The sequence below is a fragment of the Oncorhynchus keta genome, chromosome 3, assembly GCF_023373465.1.
Source record: "Oncorhynchus keta strain PuntledgeMale-10-30-2019 chromosome 3, Oket_V2, whole genome shotgun sequence".
Taxonomy (NCBI): Eukaryota; Metazoa; Chordata; class Actinopteri; order Salmoniformes; family Salmonidae; genus Oncorhynchus; species Oncorhynchus keta.
Genome location: NC_068423.1, coordinates 25,597,852 through 25,621,765, shown reverse-complemented (window position 1 = coordinate 25,621,765; position 23,914 = coordinate 25,597,852). Strand labels below are relative to the sequence as shown.

General features: G+C 42.6%; 1 protein-coding gene across 2 annotated transcripts in view; it reads left to right on the top strand.

Moving 5' to 3' along the window:
* The first annotated feature begins 1,362 nt into the window (after positions 1 to 1,362).
* LOC118363497 (cadherin-related family member 1-like) overlaps positions 1,363 to 23,914 on the top strand; it is a 43,242-nt gene continuing 20,690 nt past the window's right edge. Inside the window, exons 1-10 of one of the 2 annotated variants that reach the window (XM_052494029.1) lie at positions 1,363 to 3,943; positions 5,507 to 5,652; positions 5,810 to 5,860; positions 5,987 to 6,076; positions 7,320 to 7,406; positions 8,103 to 8,219; positions 9,480 to 9,623; positions 18,694 to 18,772; positions 19,113 to 19,213; positions 23,635 to 23,841. In XM_052494029.1, coding sequence (XP_052349989.1) covers positions 3,907 to 3,943; positions 5,507 to 5,652; positions 5,810 to 5,860; positions 5,987 to 6,076; positions 7,320 to 7,406; positions 8,103 to 8,219; positions 9,480 to 9,623; positions 18,694 to 18,772; positions 19,113 to 19,213; positions 23,635 to 23,841 — 1,059 coding nt within the window. In that variant the 5' untranslated portion in view covers positions 1,363 to 3,906. The remainder of the gene's footprint in view (positions 3,944 to 5,506; positions 5,653 to 5,809; positions 5,861 to 5,986; positions 6,077 to 7,319; positions 7,407 to 8,102; positions 8,220 to 9,479; positions 9,624 to 18,693; positions 18,773 to 19,112; positions 19,214 to 23,634; positions 23,842 to 23,914) is intronic. The other variant, XM_052494028.1, reaches the window with a different exon arrangement.

Genomic DNA, 23,914 nt, shown 5'->3' with positions numbered 1-23,914 from the left:
GAAAAAGTGAAGGGGTCTGAATATGAATGCACCGTACAGCTCCCTGAGCCTGGGGGTGTAGACTCGCATGGTACCCTATCGCTTACACATGGGCCCTAGTCAAAAGCATTGCACTAAATAGGGAATAGGGTGCTATTTGAACCTCACAGCCGTAAGCACCTTAGACTTAAATCTTCTCTGTAGAGAACAGTCTGTGACAGATATCTCCTAGCCTCTCTGTGGATAACATTCTGTGACATATCTCCGAGCCGCTCTGTGGATAACATTCTGTGACATATCTCCGAGCCTCACTGTGGAGAAAGATTTGTGACATATCTCCTAGCCGCTCTGTGGAGAACTGTCTGTGATAGATATCTCCTAGCCTCTCTGTGGATAACAGTCTGTGACAGATATCTCCTAGCCGCTCTGTGAAGAACAGTCTGTGACATATCTCCTAGCCGCTCTGTGGAGAACTGTCTGTGACATATCTCCTAGCCGCTCTGTGAAGAACAGTCTGTGACAGATATCTCCTCTGCAGTCTGCATCTGTGGAGAGACAGTCTGTGACACATCTCTAGAACCGCTCTGTGGAGAACTGTCTGTGACAGATATCTCCTAGCCTCTCTGTGGAGAACAGTCTGTGACATATCTCCTAGCCGCTCTGTGGAGAACAGTCTGTGACACATCTCCTAGCCTCTCTGTGGAGAACAGTCTGTGACATATCTCCTAGCCGCTCTGTGGAGAACTGTCTGTGACACATCTCCTAGCCGCTCTGTGGAGAACAGTCTGTGACACATCTCCTAGCCGCTCTGTGGAGAACAGTCTGTGACACATCTCCTAGCCGCTCTGTGGAGAACTGTCTGTGACAGATATCTCCTAGCCTGTCTGTGGAGAACAGTCTGTGACACATCTCCTAGCCGCTCTGTGGAGAACAGTCTCACATTTGGGTGTGAGAGCAGCAGTAGACAAGGTCTATCTAAGATGTCTGCTGTGGCTTTGAAGTAAAGAAGTACAGGTAGGATTAATACTGCTCTGAGCAACTTGGACTCAGGGGTAGACGTAACATAGTAAATGTAAATCCGGGACAGTCCAATTAGTTTGATGCAGTATGCTAACGTTCTTTAGCTAGGTTTCTTAGCCCATACAGAGCATTTGGAAAGTATTCATACCCCTTGACTTTTTCCACATTTTGTTACGTTACAGCCTTATTCTAAAATGGATTACATGTTTTTCCCCTCATCAATCTACACACAATACCCCATAATTACAAAGCGAAGACAGATTTTTAATTTGTTTTTGCAAATGTATTAAAAATGTAAAAAAACAGATAACTAATTTACATAAGTATTCAAACGCTTTGCTGTGAGAAGTCGCTCTGGATAAGAGCATCTGCTAAATGACTTAAATGTAAATGTAAACTTTACATTTAGCTCATGTGCATCCTGTTTCCGTTGATCATTCTTGAGATGTTTCTACATCTTGATTGGAGTCCACCTGTGGTAAATTCAATTGATTGGACATGATTTCGAAAGCCACACACCTGTCTATATAAGGTCCCACAGTTGACAGAGCAAAAACCGAGCCATGAGGTCAATGGAATTGTCCGTAGAGCACTGAGACAGGATTGTGTCGAGGCACAGATCTGGGGAAGGGTACAAAAAATGTCTGCAGCATTGAAAATCCCCAAGAACACAGTGGCCTCCATCATTCTTAAATGCAAGAAGTTTCCTAGAGCTGGCCACCCGGCCAAACTGAGCAATCAGGGGAGAAGGGCCTTTGTCAGGGAGGTAACGAAGAAGCCGATTGTCACTCTGAAAGAGCTCTGGAGTTCCTCTGTGGAGATAGGAGAACCTTACAGAAGGACAACCATCTCTGCAGCGCTCCACCAATCAGGCCTTTATGGTAAAGTGGCCAGACGGAAGCCACTCCTCAGTAAAAGGTACATGACAGCCCTCTTGGAGTTTGCTAAAATGCACCTAAAGGTCTCTCAGACCATGAGAAAAAAAAACTCTGGTCGGATGAAACCAAGATTGAATTCTTTGGCTTGAATCCCAAGCATCACATCTGGAAGAAACCTGGCACCATCCCTACGATGAAGCATGGTGGTGGCAGCATCATGCTGTGGGGATGTTTTTCAGCGGCAGGGACTGGGAGACTAGTCAGGATGGATGGAAAGATGAATGGAGAAAAGTACAGAGATATCCTTGATAAAAGCCTTCTCCAGAGCACTCAGGACCTCAGACTGGGGTGAAGGTTCACCTTCCAACAAGACAACGACATTAAGCATACAGCCAAAACAATGTAGGAGTGGCTTCACGACAAGACTCTGATTGTCCTCAAGTGGCCCAGCCAGAGCCCAGACTTGAACCCAATCAAACATCTCTGGAGAGACCTGAAAATAGCTGTGCAGCGACGCCCCCCATCCAACCTGACAGAGCTTGAGAGGGTCTGCAGAGAAGGATGAGAGAAACTCCCCAAATACAGTTGTGCCAAGCTTGTAGCGTCATACCCAAGAAGACTTGGGTCTGTAATTGCTACAAAAGGTTCTTCAACAAAGTACTGAGTAAAGGGTCTGAATACTTATGTAAATGTGATATTTAAGTATTTTTGCTTTGCTTTGTCATTACGGGGTATTGTGTGTAGATTGATAAGGGAAAAAAACAATTGAATCCATTTTAGAATATAGCTGTAACATAACATAATGTGGAACAAGTCAAGGGGTCTGAATACTTTCCGAATGTTCTGTATGTTAAGTTTCATATGGGGTGTATTCATTTGTGGATGTCCATCTCCTATGATATGTTACAAATTACAACGCATACGATATATTACTAACTGCAATTTGTACAATATGTGGCGAATTTGCTAAACGTATGATAAGGTACGATATTCCAATATTATGCCACTAATGTTCCCTAGGTGGTTAACGTTAGCTTAGGGTTAAAGGTTACGGTTAAGGGAAGTGTTAAGTATTTGCAAAGTAGTTGAAAAGTAGTAACTCATTGCAAAGTTGCTAATTAGCTTAAATGCTCAAGTTGTCCGTGATGATTTTTGAAAACTGCTGGACGTTCACGTTATACGCCCACCCATTCACTCCGACCAACCAACCTACTTTCATTTTTGCCTTAATTAACCTCCTGTCTTATGTAACCATACCAAACATAACATATCATACTAATTTGAATTTCCTGAATTTACAATTTACTATGTTACGTCTAGCCTATGAGACCAGGCTGCTCTGAGAAACTGCTTCAGCTTCTTACACTGAGCTGAGCCGTCTTGCGAGATGCCTGGCATATTGTAGACACCTCCAGAAGGACACTGACTCCGTTCCACTCAGTCTCTCAGCCGGTCTCCCTCTTCCTGGTCTCTACCTCCACCCTGTATGATCCTGACAAACCGTCTTCTGCCTCCTCCATCAGGATGAAGAACCAAAAGAAAAAGAGAGGGTTTATTTTTCTCTTAGTCTTCTTGGTTACTCTTCCTTCCTCGTTGGGTAGGTTTTTATGTTCTCTGTCCTGGTCTTTGTCTTGATATTGGGAGTTCACTGGGTTTTCTCTACCTTCTGTTAGATAATATATTTGTCTTTACCTCTTTTGACTTTGAACTGTCTTGTTTCTCTCTGCTTTCCTGCCGTTTCAGGAAGTGAGTACAATAATTCAAATTGAATATTCATATAAATAGGACCACAGGTGTCAGAAGTATTGAATTGATTATGACAGCATGTGTTATAATTTCTGTACTGTATAAAAGTTTACTCGTGATCCATAGATTGTCATCTATCTTTTTTTGCGATTGTAAATACGCTTGATAGTGCTGTTTTGTTACAAGTGACACATTTCGATTCATTTGTTTTTCTCCACCAGGGCAAACGTCAGACTATGCTCCCTATTTCTACGACAAAGGACCGAGCAGCACCAATGGGAATATGGCTCTCTTCAGTATCTCAGAAGACACACCAGTCGGTAAGTGTTGTGAACAATTAAATAAACGAGATGATTATTTAATATAATTATTAAATTGAGTCAGTGAAGTTGTGAATTGATAATATACAGTATGTCATGTGGTTTACAAATAGCATGTATAATGTGGCTAAATTAAAAGAAAATCACAGTGTGATGGATTTTGTGTTTCAAGAACAGTGTTATAGACCTGGGTTCAAGTACCATTTGTAATAATTTCAAGGAGATGATGTGTGCTTCGTTGAGGTTGCCTAGCTTCGTTGACCAACAGAATAGTCCCAAAACTGCAAACCCTGCACTCCATGCAGGCGAGAGCAAACACTCAAAAATATTTGAAAGATTTCAAATAGTATTTGAACCCAGGTCTGCTTGTGATGGACTGATCAGTGATCACTTGAGCAGCATTGAGCCTTAGATTTATCACCATAATGCCCTGCAGAGGAAGGTGACGCGCGCTAACAAGCTTATCCAGGGAAAACAATAACGAGGCAGGGGTGGCTGTCAACAATAGGAAAAACAATCAGACAACACTACGGAATGCAACATTTCCAGGTTTTCCAGAAATCCCACTTGGAGGTATACCCAGATTTCCTGCTTGTTCCTGGATTTCTGGAAAACCTGGGTTTTTGGGAAAGTTACACCTCAGGAATTCCTATTCCTAAACAACTACGTCTAGGTCAGGTTAATTAATGGTGCTGTAGGATATTCTCTCCTGTACAACTGGAGGTAGAGATGGGTTACCTTTCATGTATTTGATAACATTTTAATATTTGAAGAGTAGCTACATAAAGACTTCATTAACACATTCATAAGCATTCATAATACATACATAAGTATTCATAACACATTCATAAGCATTCATAACACATTCATAAGCATTCATAACACATTCATAAGCATTCATAACACATTCATAACACATTCATAACACATTCATAAGCATTCATAACACATTCATAACACATTCATAAGCATTCATAACACATACATAACACATTCATAACACATACATAATCATTCATAACACATTCATAACACATTCATAAGCATTCATAACACATTCATAAGCATTCATAACACATTCATAAGCATTCATAACACATTCATAAGCATTCATAACACATTTATAACACATTCATAACACATACATAATCATTCATAACACATTCATAACACATTCATAATAGATTCATAAGCATTCATAACACATTCATAAGCATTCATAACACATTCATAATCATTCATAACACATTCATAACACATTCATAATAGATTCATAATCATTCATAAAACATATATATCACATTCATAAGCATTCATAACACATTCATAACACATTCATAACACATTCATAAGCATTCATAACACATTCATAAGCATTCATAAGCATTCATAACACATTCATAAGCATTCATAACACATATATAACACATTCATAACACATTCATAATCATTCATAACACATTCATAACACATTCATAAGCATTCATAACACATTCATAAGCATTCATAATACATACATAATAGATTCATAAGCAGGTGCTATCTCTGTCTCTAACCTTACAGGAACACAGGTATATATCCTAAATGGCACTGACCCAGAGGGGGATGCCGTGTGGTTTGGCCTGACCTTTGAGAAGGGCACCAGAGAATACCTGAGAGTGGACCCCAAATCAGGAAACATAACTCTCATTCAGGAACTAGACAGAGAGGTGAGTGTAATGCAGGGAGCTTTGAGAAAACTATATCTCTGGTAATCTCAGCAACCCAGAACCAAGCCTGCCGTCTGTCGCCAGAGACTATCATTACCGCCAAGTACCGGATGTGCTATTTAGAGTGCTGTTAACAACATGTTCTTTGTTTTGTCAGAAACAAGGTGAAATCTCAGCTCTCGTTAGCATAACAGATGGCCGGAATAAGGTGAGCTGAGCTTTGACAGCAACATTCGCCGCTTCAAATGTATAGGCCTCTATACACATACCAAATAATCATACCTGGCTTCTCAGCTGGGCTGTTGTGATGTCATCTGTTTGTTCCTTCCTTTAGGTTGTCGAGACGATACGGGTGTTTGTCACCGATGCCAATGATGAAGAACCAGAGTTCCAGAACCTGCCTTTCGCCGTAGACGTCCCAGAGGTCAGTGTTAAACCCTCATCGCCATACAGACAGCTCTGTCTTTGGTTTAAAAGGTCTTTAGAGATAATGTTAAGTGATAACGACAGAGATGTCAATATTGGTATCATGTCTTTAGAGATAATGTTAAGTGATAACGACAGAGATGTCAATATTGGTATCATGTCTTTAGAGATAATGTTAAGTGATAATGACAGAGATGTCAATACTGGTATCATGTCTTTAGAGATAATGTTAAGTGATAACGACAGAGATGTCAATACTGGTATCATGTCTTTAGAGATAATGTTAAGTGATAATGACAGAGATGTCAATATTGGTATCATGTCTTTAGAGATAATGTTAAGTGATAATGACAGAGTTGTCAATATTGGTATCGTGTCTTTAGAGATAATGTTAAGTGATAATGACAGAGTTGTCAATATTGGTATCATGTCTTCAGAGATAATGTTTAGTGATAATGACAGAGATGTCAATACCGGTATCATGTCTTTAGAGATAATGTTAAGTGATAACGACAGAGATGTCAATATTGGTATCATATTTTTAGAGATAATGTTAAGTGATAACGACAGAGATGTCAATATTGGTATCATATTTTTAGAGATAATGTTAAGTGATAACGACAGAGATGTCAATACTGGTATCATGTCTTTAGAGATAATGTTAAGTGATAACGACAGAGATGTCAATACTGGTATCATGTTTTTAGAGATAATGTTAAGTGATAACGACAGAGATGTCAATACTGGTATCATGTCTTTTGAGATAATGTTAAGTGATAACGACAGAGATGTCAATATTGGTATCATGTCTTTAGAGATAATGTTAAGTGATAATGACAGAGTTGTCAATACTGGTATCATGTCTTTAGAGATAATGTTAAGTGATAACGACAGAGATGTCAATATTGGTATTATGTCTTTAGAGATAATGTTAAGTGATAACGACAGAGATGTCAATATTGGTATCATGTCTTTAGAGATAATGTTAAGTGATAATGACAGAGATGTCAATACTGGTATCATGTCTTTAGAGATAATGTTAAGTGATAATGACAGAGATGTCAATACTGGTATCATGTTTTTAGACATAATAGGACGTCACTACCCCAGGGGCCTGTCTGACATGTTGGCAAGTAATGACACGGTTATTAAAGTCTAAGCAGATAAGTAAGTGCACGGGCACTTATCTAGTCCACGTTATGGTTAATGTCAAATGCCATCCATGTCTGTGTCTTCTGCAGGACACTCCAGCTGGAAGCAGCATTTACAGAGTGCAAGCGGTGGATAAAGACATGGGCTCTGGAGGCAGTGTCACCTACTACTTACAGGTGAACAACGTCCATTGATCACTAAATAAGAAGAAAATGGTCTGAAACAGGAAGGGACTATATGAACCCTAAAAAATAGATTTTTTCTACGTGTGTCATAATGAACACAGTCCTGGTCTGCCAGAGGGTTCAGGGTTAGCTCTAATGTTATACAGTCTATACGGAGGATCCACTGTCATACTGTAGATGAATGGTAAGGCCATGTCTTTAATCAACTACAGGAAGTGAACCATCCTCAGAGAGAAAACCATTCATTTTTTTTACACTGGAGTGGAGGCAGGAAATGGTGTTGCTTTAGTGGATTACATTTCAATTACATTTCAGCAAGGTGTCGAGGGCTTAGCTGGAGCTTAGGGCTGCTTTTGGCCATCAGCAAGCAAACAGCCGTTGGCACCGTTCACATGTCGACTGGGAGATTCACAAAGCAGATTCTAGAGTCTAAAACCATCCTGATGATTTTAGACATCTGAAAGAACAACAGTAGAACATGGTTGAACGGCTGAAATGTCATGTTTTTATCCCTCTTTAGGCCTGGATTTGATGTGTGATGTGGTCTTGGTTGTACTTCAAGTGTATTTGAAATGTCATTGAAACGAAACAGTTAATTGAATGGCGAGTGCTTAGTTAGATCTGTCTAGATCTCAGCGTACATCATCACAACGAAGGGGTTACTGATGGGCCTGTGTCTGTTCACAGGGAACTCCTACTACCAAGTTCACCATCGATGGCCACAGTGGGGTCCTGCGGATCAAACCAGGCGAGACGCTCGACTTTGAGACGACAACGTTACACTTTGTGACGGTGGTTGCCAAGGTTAGATGACCGCTAGCTATGTGTCAATCCATTTTTTTGTATTTTTTTTGTATTTTTATGAAGCTCTTTTTTTTATACAGCAGTTGTCACAAAGTGCTTTACAGATACCCAGGTTAAAACCCCAAAACAACAATGTATCATCCCAATGTTTCATCCCAATCTGTCCTCTCCTCCTGGGGGAGGGAAGCTTTTCTTATATTTCTGTTCTCTGAGTCCTGGGAGAGGGAAGCTTTTCTTCTGTCTCTATCTTCTTCTCTGAGTCCTGGGAGAGGGAAGCTTTTCTTCTGTCTCTATCTTCTTCTCTAAGCACTGGGGAGGGAAGCTTTTCTTCTGTCTCTATCCGCTTCTCTGAGCCCTGTGGAGGGAAGCTTTTCTTCTGTCTCTATCCTCTTCTCTGATCCCTGGGGAGGGAAGCTTTTCTTCTGTCTCTATCCTCTTCTCTAAGCCCTGGGGAGGGAAGCTTTTCTTCTGTCTCTATCCTCTTCTCTAAGCCCTGGGGAGGGAAGCTTTTCTTCTGTCTCTATCCGCTTCTCTGAACCCTGTGGAGGTTGAAGGGCTGGGGGTCTCTCAATCTTTAAGCCTCAGGGGGAGGATCAGCTCCTCTCCTCCATCCGTCTCTAAGCTCTCGGGGAGGGTCTGCCCAGATTATTTAAGGCCACACTACGGCTCGGCCCTTGATCCCACACCATGGCAGTTGATTGACTAATTGTCTCGTGTGAAGGAGCATGTTGTTTAGGCCCTTTACTGTACGTTGAGTGTATTTTCATGGGAGCCAGATTCTGAAGTTCACACACAAATAGAAAGCTGTTGAAATTCACATATCTAGCAGATGGAGATGTGTGACACTGAGTTCTCAGCCTGAAGTGTCGCTCCTTTCGCAATTGAAGAAGGCCTTTTTCCTTAGGGCGATGGAGGAGGTGGTACTCCTCACTAAGTAAATAGTGTTACATCCTTCCACGCAGAGTATTTACATTTTTTGGTATTTAATTAGGCAAGTCAGTTAAGAACTAATTCTTATTTACAGCCTACTGGGGAACAGTGACTGTTAACTGCTTTGTTCATGGGCAGAACGACAGATGTCAGCTCAGGGATTCGATTCGATCCAGCGACCTTTCGGTTACTGGTCCAACGCTCTAACCACTAGGCTACCTGCCGCCTTGTTTAACTTATGCAAACAGTACTGTTGCTTCGCAATGTTTTTTAGCGCTAAATAATCAGTGTGTCGTCGTCCAATGTCTAACCTTCTGTTGTATCCATCAGGATGGGGGCGGGCAGTACAAAGGGAAGCATCAGGTGCTGACATCTACAGCCACCATAACCATCAACGTCCTCGACGCCCAAGACACTCCTCCAGCCTTCGTTGGAACTCCTTACTTTGGCTACGTCTACGAGGTCTCAGTTCCTGTAAGTACAACACGACCTTCTTACTTTGGCCACATCTACGAGGTCTCACTTCCTGTAAGTACAATACGACCTCCTTACTTTGGCTACGTCTACGAGGTCTCAGTTCCTGTAAGTACAACACAACCTTCTTACTTTGGCCACATCTACGAGGTCTCACTTCCTGTAAGTACAACACGACCTTCTTACTTTGGCCACATCTACGAGGTCTCAGTTCCTGTAAGTACAACACAACCTCCTTACTTTGGCTACGTCTACGAGGTCTCACTTCCTGTAAGTACAACACAACCTTCTTACTTTGGCCACATCTACGAGGTCTCACTTCCTGTAAGTACAACACGACCTTCTTACTTTGGCCACATCTACGAGGTCTCAGTTCCTGTAAGTACAACACAACCTTCTTACTTTGGCCACATCTACGAGGTCTCACTTCCTGTAAGTACAACACGACCTTCTTACTTTGGCCACATCTACGAGGTCTCACTTCCTGTAAGTACAACACGACCTTCTTACTTTGGCCACATCTACGAGGTCTCAGTTCCTGTAAGTACAACACGACCTTCTTACTTTGGCCACATCTACGAGGTCTCAGTTCCTGTAAGTACAACACAACCTTCTTACTTTGGCCACATCTACGAGGTCTCACTTCCTGTAAGTACAACACGACCTTCTTACTTTGGCCACATCTACGAGGTCTCAGTTCCTGTAAGTACAACACGACCTTCTTACTTTGGCCACATCTACGAGGTCTCAGTTCCTGTAAGTACAACACAACCTTCTTACTTTGGCCACATCTACGAGGTCTCACTTCCTGTAAGTACAACACAACCTCCTTACTTTGGCTACATCTACGAGGTCTCAGTTCCTGTAAGTACAACACAACCTCCTTACTTTGGCCACATCTACGAGGTCTCAGTTCCTGTAAGTACAACACAACCTCCTTACTTTGGCCACATCTACGAGGTCTCACTTCCTGTAAGTACAACACAACCTCCTTACTTTGGCCACATCTACGAGGTCTCACTTCCTGTAAGTACAACACAACCTCCTTACTTTGGCCACATCTACGAGGTCTCACTTCCTGTAAGTACAACACAACCTCCTTACTTTGGCCACATCTACGAGGTCTCAGTTCCTGTAAGTACAACACAACCTTCTTACTTTGGCCACATCTACGTGGTCTCAGTTCCTGTAAGTACAACACGACCTCCTTACTTTGGCCACATCTACGAGGTCTCACTTCCTGTAAGTACAACACAACCTCCTTACTTTGGCTACATCTATGAGGTCTCACTTCCTGTAAGTACAACACAACCTGCTTACTTTGGCCACATCTACGAGGTCTCAGTTCCTGTAAGTACAACACAACCTTCTTACTTTGGCCACATCTACGAGGTCTCACTTCCTGTAAGTACAACACGACCTTCTTACTTTGGCCACATCTACGAGGTCTCAGTTCCTGTAAGTACAACACAACCTTCTTACTTTGGCCACATCTACGAGGTCTCACTTCCTGTAAGTACAACACAACCTCCTTACTTTGGCTACATCTACGAGGTCTCAGTTCCTGTAAGTACAACACAACCTCCTTACTTTGGCCACATCTACGAGGTCTCAGTTCCTGTAAGTACAACACAACCTCCTTACTTTGGCCACATCTACGAGGTCTCACTTCCTGTAAGTACAACACAACCTCCTTACTTTGGCCACATCTACGAGGTCTCACTTCCTGTAAGTACAACACAATCTCCTTACTTTGGCCACATCTACGAGGTCTCACTTCCTGTAAGTACAACACAACCTCCTTACTTTGGCCACATCTACGAGGTCTCAGTTCCTGTAAGTACAACACAACCTTCTTACTTTGGCCACATCTACGTGGTCTCAGTTCCTGTAAGTACAACACGACCTCCTTACTTTAGCCACATCTACGAGGTCTCACTTCCTGTAAGTACAACACAACCTCCTTACTTTGGCTACATCTATGAGGTCTCACTTCCTGTAAGTACAACACAACCTGCTTACTTTGGCTACATCTACGAGGTCTCACTTCCTGTAAGTACAACACAACCTCCTTACTTTGGCCACATCTACGAGGTCTCAGTTCCTGTAAGTACAATACAACCTTCTTACTTTGGCCACATCTACGTGGTCTCAGTTCCTGTAAGTACAACACGACCTCCTTACTTTGGCCACATCTACGAGGTCTCACTTCCTGTAAGTACAACACAACCTCCTTACTTTGGCTACATCTACGAGGTCTCAGTTCCTGTAAGTACAACACAACCTCCTTACTTTGGCCACATCTACGAGGTCTCACTTCCTGTAAGTACAACACAACCTCCTTACTTTGGCCACATCTACGAGGTCTCACTTCCTGTAAGTACAACACAACCTCCTTACTTTGGCCACATCTACGAGGTCTCACTTCCTGTAAGTACAACACAACCTCCTTACTTTGGCCACATCTACGAGGTCTCACTTCCTGTAAGTACAACACAACCTCCTTACTTTGGCCACATCTACGAGGTCTCAGTTCCTGTAAGTACAACACGACCTTCTTACTTTGGCCACATCTACGAGGTCTCACTTCCTGTAAGTACAATACGACCTCCTTACTTTGGCTACGTCTACGAGGTCTCAGTTCCTGTAAGTACAACACAACCTTCTTACTTTGGCCACATCTACGAGGTCTCACTTCCTGTAAGTACAACACGACCTTCTTACTTTGGCCACATCTACGAGGTCTCAGTTCCTGTAAGTACAACACAACCTCCTTACTTTGGCTACGTCTACGAGGTCTCACTTCCTGTAAGTACAACACAACCTTCTTACTTTGGCCACATCTACGAGGTCTCACTTCCTGTAAGTACAACACGACCTTCTTACTTTGGCCACATCTACGAGGTCTCAGTTCCTGTAAGTACAACACAACCTTCTTACTTTGGCCACATCTACGAGGTCTCACTTCCTGTAAGTACAACACGACCTTCTTACTTTGGCCACATCTACGAGGTCTCACTTCCTGTAAGTACAACACGACCTTCTTACTTTGGCCACATCTACGAGGTCTCAGTTCCTGTAAGTACAACACGACCTTCTTACTTTGGCCACATCTACGAGGTCTCAGTTCCTGTAAGTACAACACAACCTTCTTACTTTGGCCACATCTACGAGGTCTCACTTCCTGTAAGTACAACACGACCTTCTTACTTTGGCCACATCTACGAGGTCTCAGTTCCTGTAAGTACAACACGACCTTCTTACTTTGGCCACATCTACGAGGTCTCAGTTCCTGTAAGTACAACACGACCTTCTTACTTTGGCCACATCTACGAGGTCTCAGTTCCTGTAAGTACAACACAACCTTCTTACTTTGGCCACATCTACGAGGTCTCACTTCCTGTAAGTACAACACAACCTCCTTACTTTGGCTACATCTACGAGGTCTCAGTTCCTGTAAGTACAACACAACCTCCTTACTTTGGCCACATCTACGAGGTCTCAGTTCCTGTAAGTACAACACAACCTCCTTACTTTGGCCACATCTACGAGGTCTCACTTCCTGTAAGTACAACACAACCTCCTTACTTTGGCCACATCTACGAGGTCTCACTTCCTGTAAGTACAACACAACCTCCTTACTTTGGCCACATCTACGAGGTCTCACTTCCTGTAAGTACAACACAACCTCCTTACTTTGGCTACATCTACGAGGTCTCAGTTCCTGTAAGTACAACACAACCTCCTTACTTTGGCCACATCTACGAGGTCTCACTTCCTGTAAGTACAACACAACCTCCTTACTTTGGCCACATCTACGAGGTCTCACTTCCTGTAAGTACAACACAACCTCCTTACTTTGGCCACATCTACGAGGTCTCAGTTCCTGTAAGTACAACACAACCTTCTTACTTTGGCCACATCTACGTGGTCTCAGTTCCTGTAAGTACAACACGACCTCCTTACTTTGGCCACATCTACGAGGTCTCACTTCCTGTAAGTACAACACAACCTCCTTACTTTGGCTACATCTATGAGGTCTCACTTCCTGTAAGTACAACACAACCTTCTTACTTTGGCTACATCTACGAGGTCTCACTTCCTGTAAGTACAACACAACCTCCTTACTTTGGCCACGTCTACGAGGTCCCACTTCCTGTAAGTACAACACAACCTCCTTACTTTGGCCACATCTACGAGGTCTCACTTTCTGTAAGTACAACACAACCTCCTTACTTTGGCCACATCTACGAGGTCTCACTTCCTGTAAGTACAACACAACCTCCTTACTTTGGCCACATCTACGGGTTCTCACTTCCTTTAAGTTCAACACAACCTTCTTACTTTGGCTATGTCTACGAGGTCTCAGTTACTGTAAGTACAACACAACCTCCTTACTTTGGCCACATCTACGAGGTCTCACTTCCTGTAAGTACAACACAACCTCCTTACTTTGGCCACGTCTACGAGGTCCCACTTCCTGTAAGTACAACACAACCTCCTTACTTTGGCCACATCTACGAGGTCTCAGTTCCTGTAAGTACAACACAACCTTCTTACTTTGGCCACATCTACGTGGTCTCAGTTCCTGTAAGTACAACACGACCTCCTTACTTTGGCCACATCTACGAGGTCTCAGTTCCTGTAAGTACAACACAACCTCCTTACTTTGGCCACATCTACGAGGTCTCACTTTCTGTAAGTACAACACAACCTCCTTACTTTGGCCACATCTACGAGGTCTCACTTCCTGTAAGTACAACACAACCTCCTTACTTTGGCCACATCTACGGGTTCTCACTTCCTGTAAGTTCAACACAACCTTCTTACTTTGGCTATGTCTACGAGGTCTCAGTTACTGTAAGTACAACACAACCTCCTTACTTTGGCCACATCTACGAGGTCTCACTTCCTGTAAGTACAACACAACCTCCTTACTTTGGCCACATCTACGAGGTCTCACTTCCTGTAAGTACAACACAACCTCCTTACTTTGGCCACATCTACGACTTCTCACTTCCTGTAAGTACAACACAACCTCCTTACTTTGGCCACATCTACGAGGTCTCACTTCCTGTAAGTACAACACAACCTCCTTACTTTGGCCACATCTACGAGGTCTCACTTCCTGTAAGTACAACACAACCTCCTTACTTTGGCCACATCTACGAGGTCTCACTTCCTGTAAGTACAACACAACCTCCTTACTTTGGCCACATCTACGAGGTCTCACTTCCTGTAAGTACAACACAACCTCCTTACTTTGGCCACATCTACGAGGTCTCACTTCCTGTAAGTACAACACAACCTCCTTACTTTGGCCACGTCTACGAGGTCCCACTTCCTGTAAGTACAACACAACCTCCTTACTTTGGCCACATCTACGAGGTCTCACTTCCTGTAAGTACAACACAATCTCCTTACTTTGGCCACATCTACGAGGTCTCACTTCCTGTAAGTACAACACAACCTCCTTACTTTGGCCACATCTACGAGGTCTCAGTTCCTGTAAGTACAACACAACCTTCTTACTTTGGCCACATCTACGTGGTCTCAGTTCCTGTAAGTACAACACGACCTCCTTACTTTAGCCACATCTACGAGGTCTCACTTCCTGTAAGTACAACACAACCTCCTTACTTTGGCTACATCTATGAGGTCTCACTTCCTGTAAGTACAACACAACCTGCTTACTTTGGCTACATCTACGAGGTCTCACTTCCTGTAAGTACAACACAACCTCCTTACTTTGGCCACATCTACGAGGTCTCAGTTCCTGTAAGTACAATACAACCTTCTTACTTTGGCAACATCTACGTGGTCTCAGTTCCTGTAAGTACAACACGACCTCCTTACTTTGGCCACATCTACGAGGTCTCACTTCCTGTAAGTACAACACAACCTCCTTACTTTGGCTACATCTACGAGGTCTCAGTTCCTGTAAGTACAACACAACCTCCTTACTTTGGCCACATCTACGAGGTCTCACTTCCTGTAAGTACAACACAACCTCCTTACTTTGGCCACATCTACGAGGTCTCACTTCCTGTAAGTACAACACAACCTCCTTACTTTGGCCACATCTACGAGGTCTCAGTTCCTGTAAGTACAACACAACCTTCTTACTTTGGCCACATCTACGTGGTCTCAGTTCCTGTAAGTACAACACGACCTCCTTACTTTGGCCACATCTACGAGGTCTCACTTCCTGTAAGTACAACACAACCTCCTTACTTTGGCTACATCTATGAGGTCTCACTTCCTGTAAGTACAACACAACCTTCTTACTTTGGCTACATCTACGAGGTCTCACTTCCTGTAAGTACAACACAACCTCCTTACTTTGGCCACGTCTACGAGGTCCCACTTCCTGTAAGTACAACACAACCTCCTTACTTTGGCCACATCTACGAGGTCTCAGTTCCTGTAAGTACAACACAACCTTCTTACTTTGGCCACATCTACGTGGTCTCAGTTCCTGTAAGTACAACACGACCTCCTTACTTTGGCCACATCTACGAGGTCTCAGTTCCTGTAAGTACAACACAACCTCCTTACTTTGGCCACATCTACGAGGTCTCACTTTCTGTAAGTACAACACAACCTCCTTACTTTGGCCACATCTACGAGGTCTCACTTCCTGTAAGTACAACACAACCTCCTTACTTTGGCCACATCTACGGGTTCTCACTTCCTTTAAGTTCAACACAACCTTCTTACTTTGGCTATGTCTACGAGGTCTCAGTTACTGTAAGTACAACACAACCTCCTTACTTTGGCCACATCTACGAGGTCTCACTTCCTGTAAGTACAACACAACCTCCTTACTTTGGCCACGTCTACGAGGTCCCACTTCCTGTAAGTACAACACAACCTCCTTACTTTGGCCACATCTACGAGGTCTCAGTTCCTGTAAGTACAACACAACCTTCTTACTTTGGCCACATCTACGTGGTCTCAGTTCCTGTAAGTACAACACGACCTCCTTACTTTGGCCACATCTACGAGGTCTCAGTTCCTGTAAGTACAACACAACCTCCTTACTTTGGCCACATCTACGAGGTCTCACTTTCTGTAAGTACAACACAACCTCCTTACTTTGGCCACATCTACGAGGTCTCACTTCCTGTAAGTACAACACAACCTCCTTACTTTGGCCACATCTACGGGTTCTCACTTCCTGTAAGTTCAACACAACCTTCTTACTTTGGCTATGTCTACGAGGTCTCAGTTACTGTAAGTACAACACAACCTCCTTACTTTGGCCACATCTACGAGGTCTCACTTCCTGTAAGTACAACACAACCTCCTTACTTTGGCCACATCTACGAGGTCTCACTTCCTGTAAGTACAACACAACCTCCTTACTTTGGCCACATCTACGACTTCTCACTTCCTGTAAGTACAACACAACCTCCTTACTTTGGCCACATCTACGAGGTCTCACTTCCTGTAAGTACAACACAACCTCCTTACTTTGGCCACATCTACGAGGTCTCACTTCCTGTAAGTACAACACAACCTCCTTACTTTGGCCACATCTACGAGGTCTCACTTCCTGTAAGTACAACACAACCTCCTTACTTTGGCCACATCTACGAGGTCTCACTTCCTGTAAGTACAACACAACCTCCTTACTTTGGCCACATCTACGAGGTCTCACTTCCTGTAAGTACAACACAACCTCCTTACTTTGGCCACGTCTACGAGGTCCCACTTCCTGTAAGTACAACACAACCTCCTTACTTTGGCCACATCTACGAGGTCTCACTTCCTGTAAGTACAACACAACCTCCTTACTTTGGCCACATCTACGACTTCTCACTTCCTGTAAGTACAACACAACCTCCTTACTTTGGCCACATCTACGAGGTCTCACTTCCTGTAAGTACAACACGACCTTCTTACTTTGGCTATGTCTACGAGGTCTCAGTTACTGTAAGTACAACACAACCTCCTTACTTTGGCCACATCTACGAGGTCTCACTTCCTGTAAGTACAACACAACCTCCTTACTTTGGCCACATCTACGAGGTCTCAGTTCCTGTAAGTACAACACAACCTTCTTACTTTGGCCACATCTACGAGGTCTCACTTCCTGTAAGTACAACACAACCTCCTTACTTTGGCCACATCTACGAGTTCTCACTTCCTGTAAGTACAACACAACCTCCTTACTTTGGCCACATCTACGAGGTCTTACTTCCTGTAAGTTCAACACAACCTCCTTACTTTGGCTACATCTACGAGGTCTCACTTCCTGTAAGTACAACACAACCTCCTTACTTTGGCCACATCTACGAGGTCTCACTTCCTGTAAGTTCAACACAACCTCCTTACTTTGGCCACATCTACGAGGTCTCACTTCCTGTAAGTACAACACAACCTCCTTACTTTGGCCACATCTACGAGGTCTCACTTCCTGTAAGTACAACACAACCTCCTTACTTTGGCCACATCTACGAGGTCTCAGTTCCTGTAAGTACAACACAACCTTCTTACTTTGGCCACATCTACGAGGTCTCACTTCCTGTAAGTACAACACAACCTCCTTACTTTGGCCACATCTACGAGTTCTCACTTCCTGTAAGTACAACACAACCTCCTTACTTTGGCCACATCTACGAGGTCTCACTTCCTGTAAGTACAACACAACCTCCTTACTTTGGCCACATCTACGAGGTCTCACTTCCTGTAAGTACAACACAACCTCCTTACTTTGGCCACATCTACGAGGTCTCACTTCCTGTAAGTACAACACAACCTCCTTACTTTGGCCACATCTACGAGGTCTCACTTCCTGTAAGTACAACACAACCTCCTTACTTTGGCCACATCTACGAGGTCTCACTTCCTGTAAGTTCAACACAACCTGATGATCCTCTGGTCTTTCAAACATAGGTTTTAAAAATGTTTGGGGAGTTTTGCAAAGCCATTTCTTTATATTCAATAAATTGTACTTTAATTATTTTGAATATCATGTCACCGTATTAACATACAGTATGTTCAACAGATTTTTTGGAAAACTTTTCCAAGCCATTTCTTAATGATGTATAATTTGTATATGCAGGGTTCTGAAATAGCCACTGTGTTTGCCAAAGATGGTGACGAAGGAAACCCTAATCCTATTCATTACTCTATTACCAATGGTAAGTCACACACACACACGCACGCACGCACGCACGCACGCACGCACGCACGCACGCACGCACGCACGCACGCACGCACACACACACACACACACACACACACACACACACACACACACACACACACACACACACACACACACACACACACACACACACACACACACACACACACACACACACACACACACACACACACACACACTTCACAAACTGATAATGACCTATCATTGTCAGCAGTTGAGCATGTGTGTGTCTACAGTTTCACAGATATTTGTGATTTCTGTATGCGTCATGATTCACATACTGTGGTGATGTTCTTACCTTCCTCCTTCTTCAGGTAGTGAGGATGTCTTCACCATCAACAGCACAACTGGTTGTATCAGCCTGACAACTTATCCAGTCACGCTGAGGAATGAATTATATGAAATCAAAGTCAAGGTAATAAGAGCTTTCTTATCCTGTTATTAGTATCAGTGCTCTGTTATTAGTGTCAGTGCTCTGTTATTACAGTGTCAGTGCTCTGTTATTAGTGTCAGTGCTCTGTTATTAGTGTCAGTGCTCTGTTATTACAGTGTCAGTGCTCTGTTATTAGTGTCAGTGCTCTGTTATTAGTGTCAGTGCTCTGTTATTAGTGTCAGTGCTCTGTTATTAGTGTCAGTGCTCTGTTATTAGTGTCAGTGCTCTGTTATTAGTGTCAGTGCTCTGTTATTACAGTGTCAGTGCTCTGTTATTAGTGTCAGTGCTCTGTTATTACAGTGTAAGTGCTCTGTTATTAGTGTCAGTGCTCTGTTATTAGTGTCAGTGCTCTGTTATTACAGTGTAAGTGCTCTGTTATTAGTGTCAGTGCTCTGTTATAACAGTGTCAGTGCTCTGTTATTAGTGTCAGTGCTCTGTTATTAGTGTCAGTGCTCTGTTATTAGTGTCAGTGCTCTGTTATTAGTATCAGTGCTCTGTTATTAGTATCAGTGCTCTGTTATTAGTATCAGTGCTCTGTTATTAGTATCAGTGCTCTGTTATTAGTGTCAGTGCTCTGTTATTACAGTGTCCGTGCTCTGTTATTAGTATCAGTGCTCTGTTATTAGTATCAGTGCTCTGTTATTAGTATCAGTGCTCTGTTATTAATGTCAGTGCTCTGTTATTACAGTGTCAGTGCTCTGTTATTAGTATCAGTGCTCTGTTATTAATGTCAGTGCTCTGTTATTACAGTGTCAGTGCTCTGTTATTAGTATCAGTGTTCTGTTATTAGTATCAGTGCTCTGTTATTAGTGTCAGTGCTCTGTTATTAGTGTCAGTGCTCTGTTATTACAGTATCAGTGCTCTGTTATTAGTGTCAGTGCTGTGTTATTAGTGTCAGTGCTCTGTTATTAGTGTCAGTGCTCTGTTATTAGTGTCAGTGCTCTGTTATTACAGTGTCAGTGCTCTGTTATTAGTATCAGTGCTCTGTTATTAGTGTCAGTGCTCTGTTATTAGTGTCAGTGCTCTGTTATTAGTGTCAGTGCTCTGTTATTAGTGTCAGTGCTCTGTTATTAGTGGCAGTGCTCTGTTATTAGTATCAGTGCTCTGTTATTAGTGTCAGTGCTCTGTTATTACAGTGTCAGTGCTCTGTTATTAGTGTCAGTACTCTGTTATTACAGTGTCAGTGTTCTGTTATTAGTATCAGTGCTCTGTTATTAGTGTCAGTGCTCTGTTATTAGTGGCAGTGCTCTGTTATTAGTATCAGTGCTCTGTTATTAGTGTCAGTGCTCTGTTATTACAGTGTCAGTGCTCTGTTATTAGTGTCAGTACTCTGTTATTACAGTGTCAGTGTTCTGTTATTAGTATCAGTGCTCTGTTATTAGTGTCAGTGCTCTGTTATTAGTGCCAGTGCTCTGTTATTAGTGTCAGTGCTATGTTATTAGTATCAGTGCTCTGTTATTAGTGTCAGTGCTCTGTTATTAGTGTCAGTGCTCTGTTATTAGTGTCAGTGCTCTGTTATTAGTGTCAGTGCTCTGTTATTAGTGTCAGTGCTCTGTTATTAGTATCAGTGCTCTGTTATTAGTGTCAGTGCTCTGTTATTACAGTGTCAGTGCTCTGTTATTAGTGTCAGTGCTCTGTTATTAGTGTCAGTGCTCTGTTATTAGTATCAGTGCTCTGTTATTAATGTCAGTGCTCTGTTATTACAGTGTCAGTGCTCTGTTATTAGTATCAGTGCTCTGTTATTAATGTCAGTGCTCTGTTATTACAGTGTCAGTGCTCTGTTATTAGTATCAGTGTTCTGTTATTAGTATCAGTGCTCTGTTATTAGTGTCAGTGCTCTGTTATTAGTGTCAGTGCTCTGTTATTACAGTATCAGTGCTCTGTTATTAGTGTCAGTGCTGTGTTATTAGTGTCAGTGCTCTGTTATTAGTGTCAGTGCTCTGTTATTAGTGTCAGTGCTCTGTTATTACAGTGTCAGTGCTCTGTTATTAGTATCAGTGCTCTGTTATTAGTGTCAGTGCTCTGTTATTAGTGTCAGTGCTCTGTTATTAGTGTCAGTGCTCTGTTATTAGTGTCAGTGCTCTGTTATTAGTGGCAGTGCTCTGTTATTAGTATCAGTGCTCTGTTATTAGTGTCAGTGCTCTGTTATTACAGTGTCAGTGCTCTGTTATTAGTGTCAGTACTCTGTTATTACAGTGTCAGTGTTCTGTTATTAGTATCAGTGCTCTGTTATTAGTGTCAGTGCTCTGTTATTAGTGGCAGTGCTCTGTTATTAGTATCAGTGCTCTGTTATTAGTGTCAGTGCTCTGTTATTACAGTGTCAGTGCTCTGTTATTAGTGTCAGTACTCTGTTATTACAGTGTCAGTGTTCTGTTATTAGTATCAGTGCTCTGTTATTAGTGTCAGTGCTCTGTTATTAGTGCCAGTGCTCTGTTATTAGTGTCAGTGCTATGTTATTAGTATCAGTGCTCTGTTATTAGTGTCAGTGCTCTGTTATTAGTGTCAGTGCTCTGTTATTAGTGTCAGTGCTCTGTTATTAGTGTCAGTGCTCTGTTATTAGTGTCAGTGCTCTGTTATTAGTATCAGTGCTCTGTTATTAGTGTCAGTGCTCTGTTATTACAGTGTCAGTGCTCTGTTATTAGTGTCAGTGCTCTGTTATTAGTGTCAGTGCTCTGTTATTAGTATCAGTGCTCTGTTATTAGTGTCAGTGCTCTGTTATTACAGTGTCAGTGCTCTGTTATTACAGTATCAGTGCTCTGTTATTAGTGTCAGTGCTCTGTTATTACAGTGTCAGTGCTCTGTTATTAGTGTCAGTGCTCTGTTATTAGTGTCAGTGCTCTGTTATTAGTGTCAGTGCTCTGTTATTACAGTGTCCGTGCTCTGTTATTACAGTGTCAGTGTTCTGTTATTAGTGTCAGTGCTCTGTTATTACAGTGTCAGTGCTCTGTTATTAGTGTCAGTGCTCTGTTATTACAGTGTCAGTGCTCTGTTATTAGTGTCAGTGCTCTGTTATTAGTGTCAGTGCTCTGTTATTACAGTGTCAGTGCTCTGTTATTACAGTGTCAGTGCTCTGTTATTAGTGTCAGTGCTCTGTTATTACAGTGTCAGTGCTCTGTTATTAGTGTCAGTGCTCTGTTATTACAGTGTCAGTGCTCTGTTATTAGTGTCAGTGCTCTGTTATTAGTGTCAGTGCTATGTTATTAGTATCAGTGCTCTGTTATTAGTATCAGTGCTCTGTTATTACAGTGTCAGTGCTCTGTTATTAGTATCAGTGCTCTGTTATTAGTGTCAGTGCTCTGTTATTACAGTGTCAGTGCTCTGTTATTAGTATCAGTGCTCTGTTATTAGTGTCAGTGCTATGTTATTAGTATCAGTGCTCTGTTATTAGTGTCAGTGCTCTGTTATTAGTGTCAGTGCTATGTTATTAGTATCAGTGCTCTGTTATTAGTATCAGTGCTCTGTTATTAGTATCAGTGCTCTGTTATTAGTGTCAGTGCTCTGTTATTAGTATCAGTGCTCTGTTATTAGTGTCAGTGCTCTGTTATTACAGTGTCAGTGCTCTGTTATTAGTATCAGTGCTCTGTAATTAGTGTCAGTGCTCTGTTATTACAGTGGCAGTGCTCTGTTATTAGTATCAGTGCTCTGTAATTAGTGTCAGTGCTCTGTTATTACAGTGTCTGTTCTCTGTTATTACAGTGTCATTGCTCTGTTATTAGTGTCTGTTCTCTGTTATTACAGTATCAGTGCTCTGTTATTAGTATCAGTGCTCTGTTATTAGTGTCAGTGCTCTGTTATTACAGTGTCAGTGCTCTGTTATTACAGTGTCAGTGCTCTGTTATTACAGTGTCAGTGCTCTGTTATTACAGTGTCAGTGCTCTGTTATTACAGTGTCAGTGCTCTGTTATTACAGTGTCAGTGCTCTGTTATTAGTGTCAGTGCTCTGTTATTACAGTGTCAGTGCTCTGTTATTACAGTGTCAGTGCTCTGTTATTACAGTGTCAGTGCTCTGTTATTACAGTGTCAGTGCTCTGTTATTACAGTGTAAGTGCTCTCTTATTACAGTGGCAGTGCTCTGTTATTACAATGTCAGTGCTCTGTTACATGTTTAGCACATCTTTTTTATTGTCTGATCTCTTTCGCTTGTGTGTGTCTCCTCTCTCTCTCTCTCTCTCTCTCTCTCTCTCTCTCTCTCTCTCTCTCTCTCTCTCTCTCCTCTCTCTTTCTCTCTCTCTCTCTCTCTCTCTTTCTCTCTCTCTCTCTCTCTCTCTCTCTCTCTCTCTCTCTCTCTCTCTCTCTCTCTCTCTCTCTCTCTCTCTCTCTCCTTCTCTCTCTCTCTCTCTCTCTCTCTCTCTCTCTCTCTCTCTCGCACTGTTGCTGCCATTCTCTCTGTCTCTCTGTCTCAGGCCACTGAGCTGGGGCCTAGCGAGGAGCTGTTGGACTACAATGCCATGACTATGGTGACGGTTCGAGTGGTGGATCTCAACAACCACCCTCCTACCTTCTACGGAGAGAACGGGCCCCAGAGCCAGTTTGAGGTGACCATGTATGAGCACCCTCCAGAGGGGGAGATCCTCAGGGGGCTGAAGATAACGGTCAACGACTCTGATCAGGTACTGGAAGGCAAAGTCTGTTTCCCAAATCGCACCCTATTCCCTATATAGTGCACAACTTTTGATCAGTGTC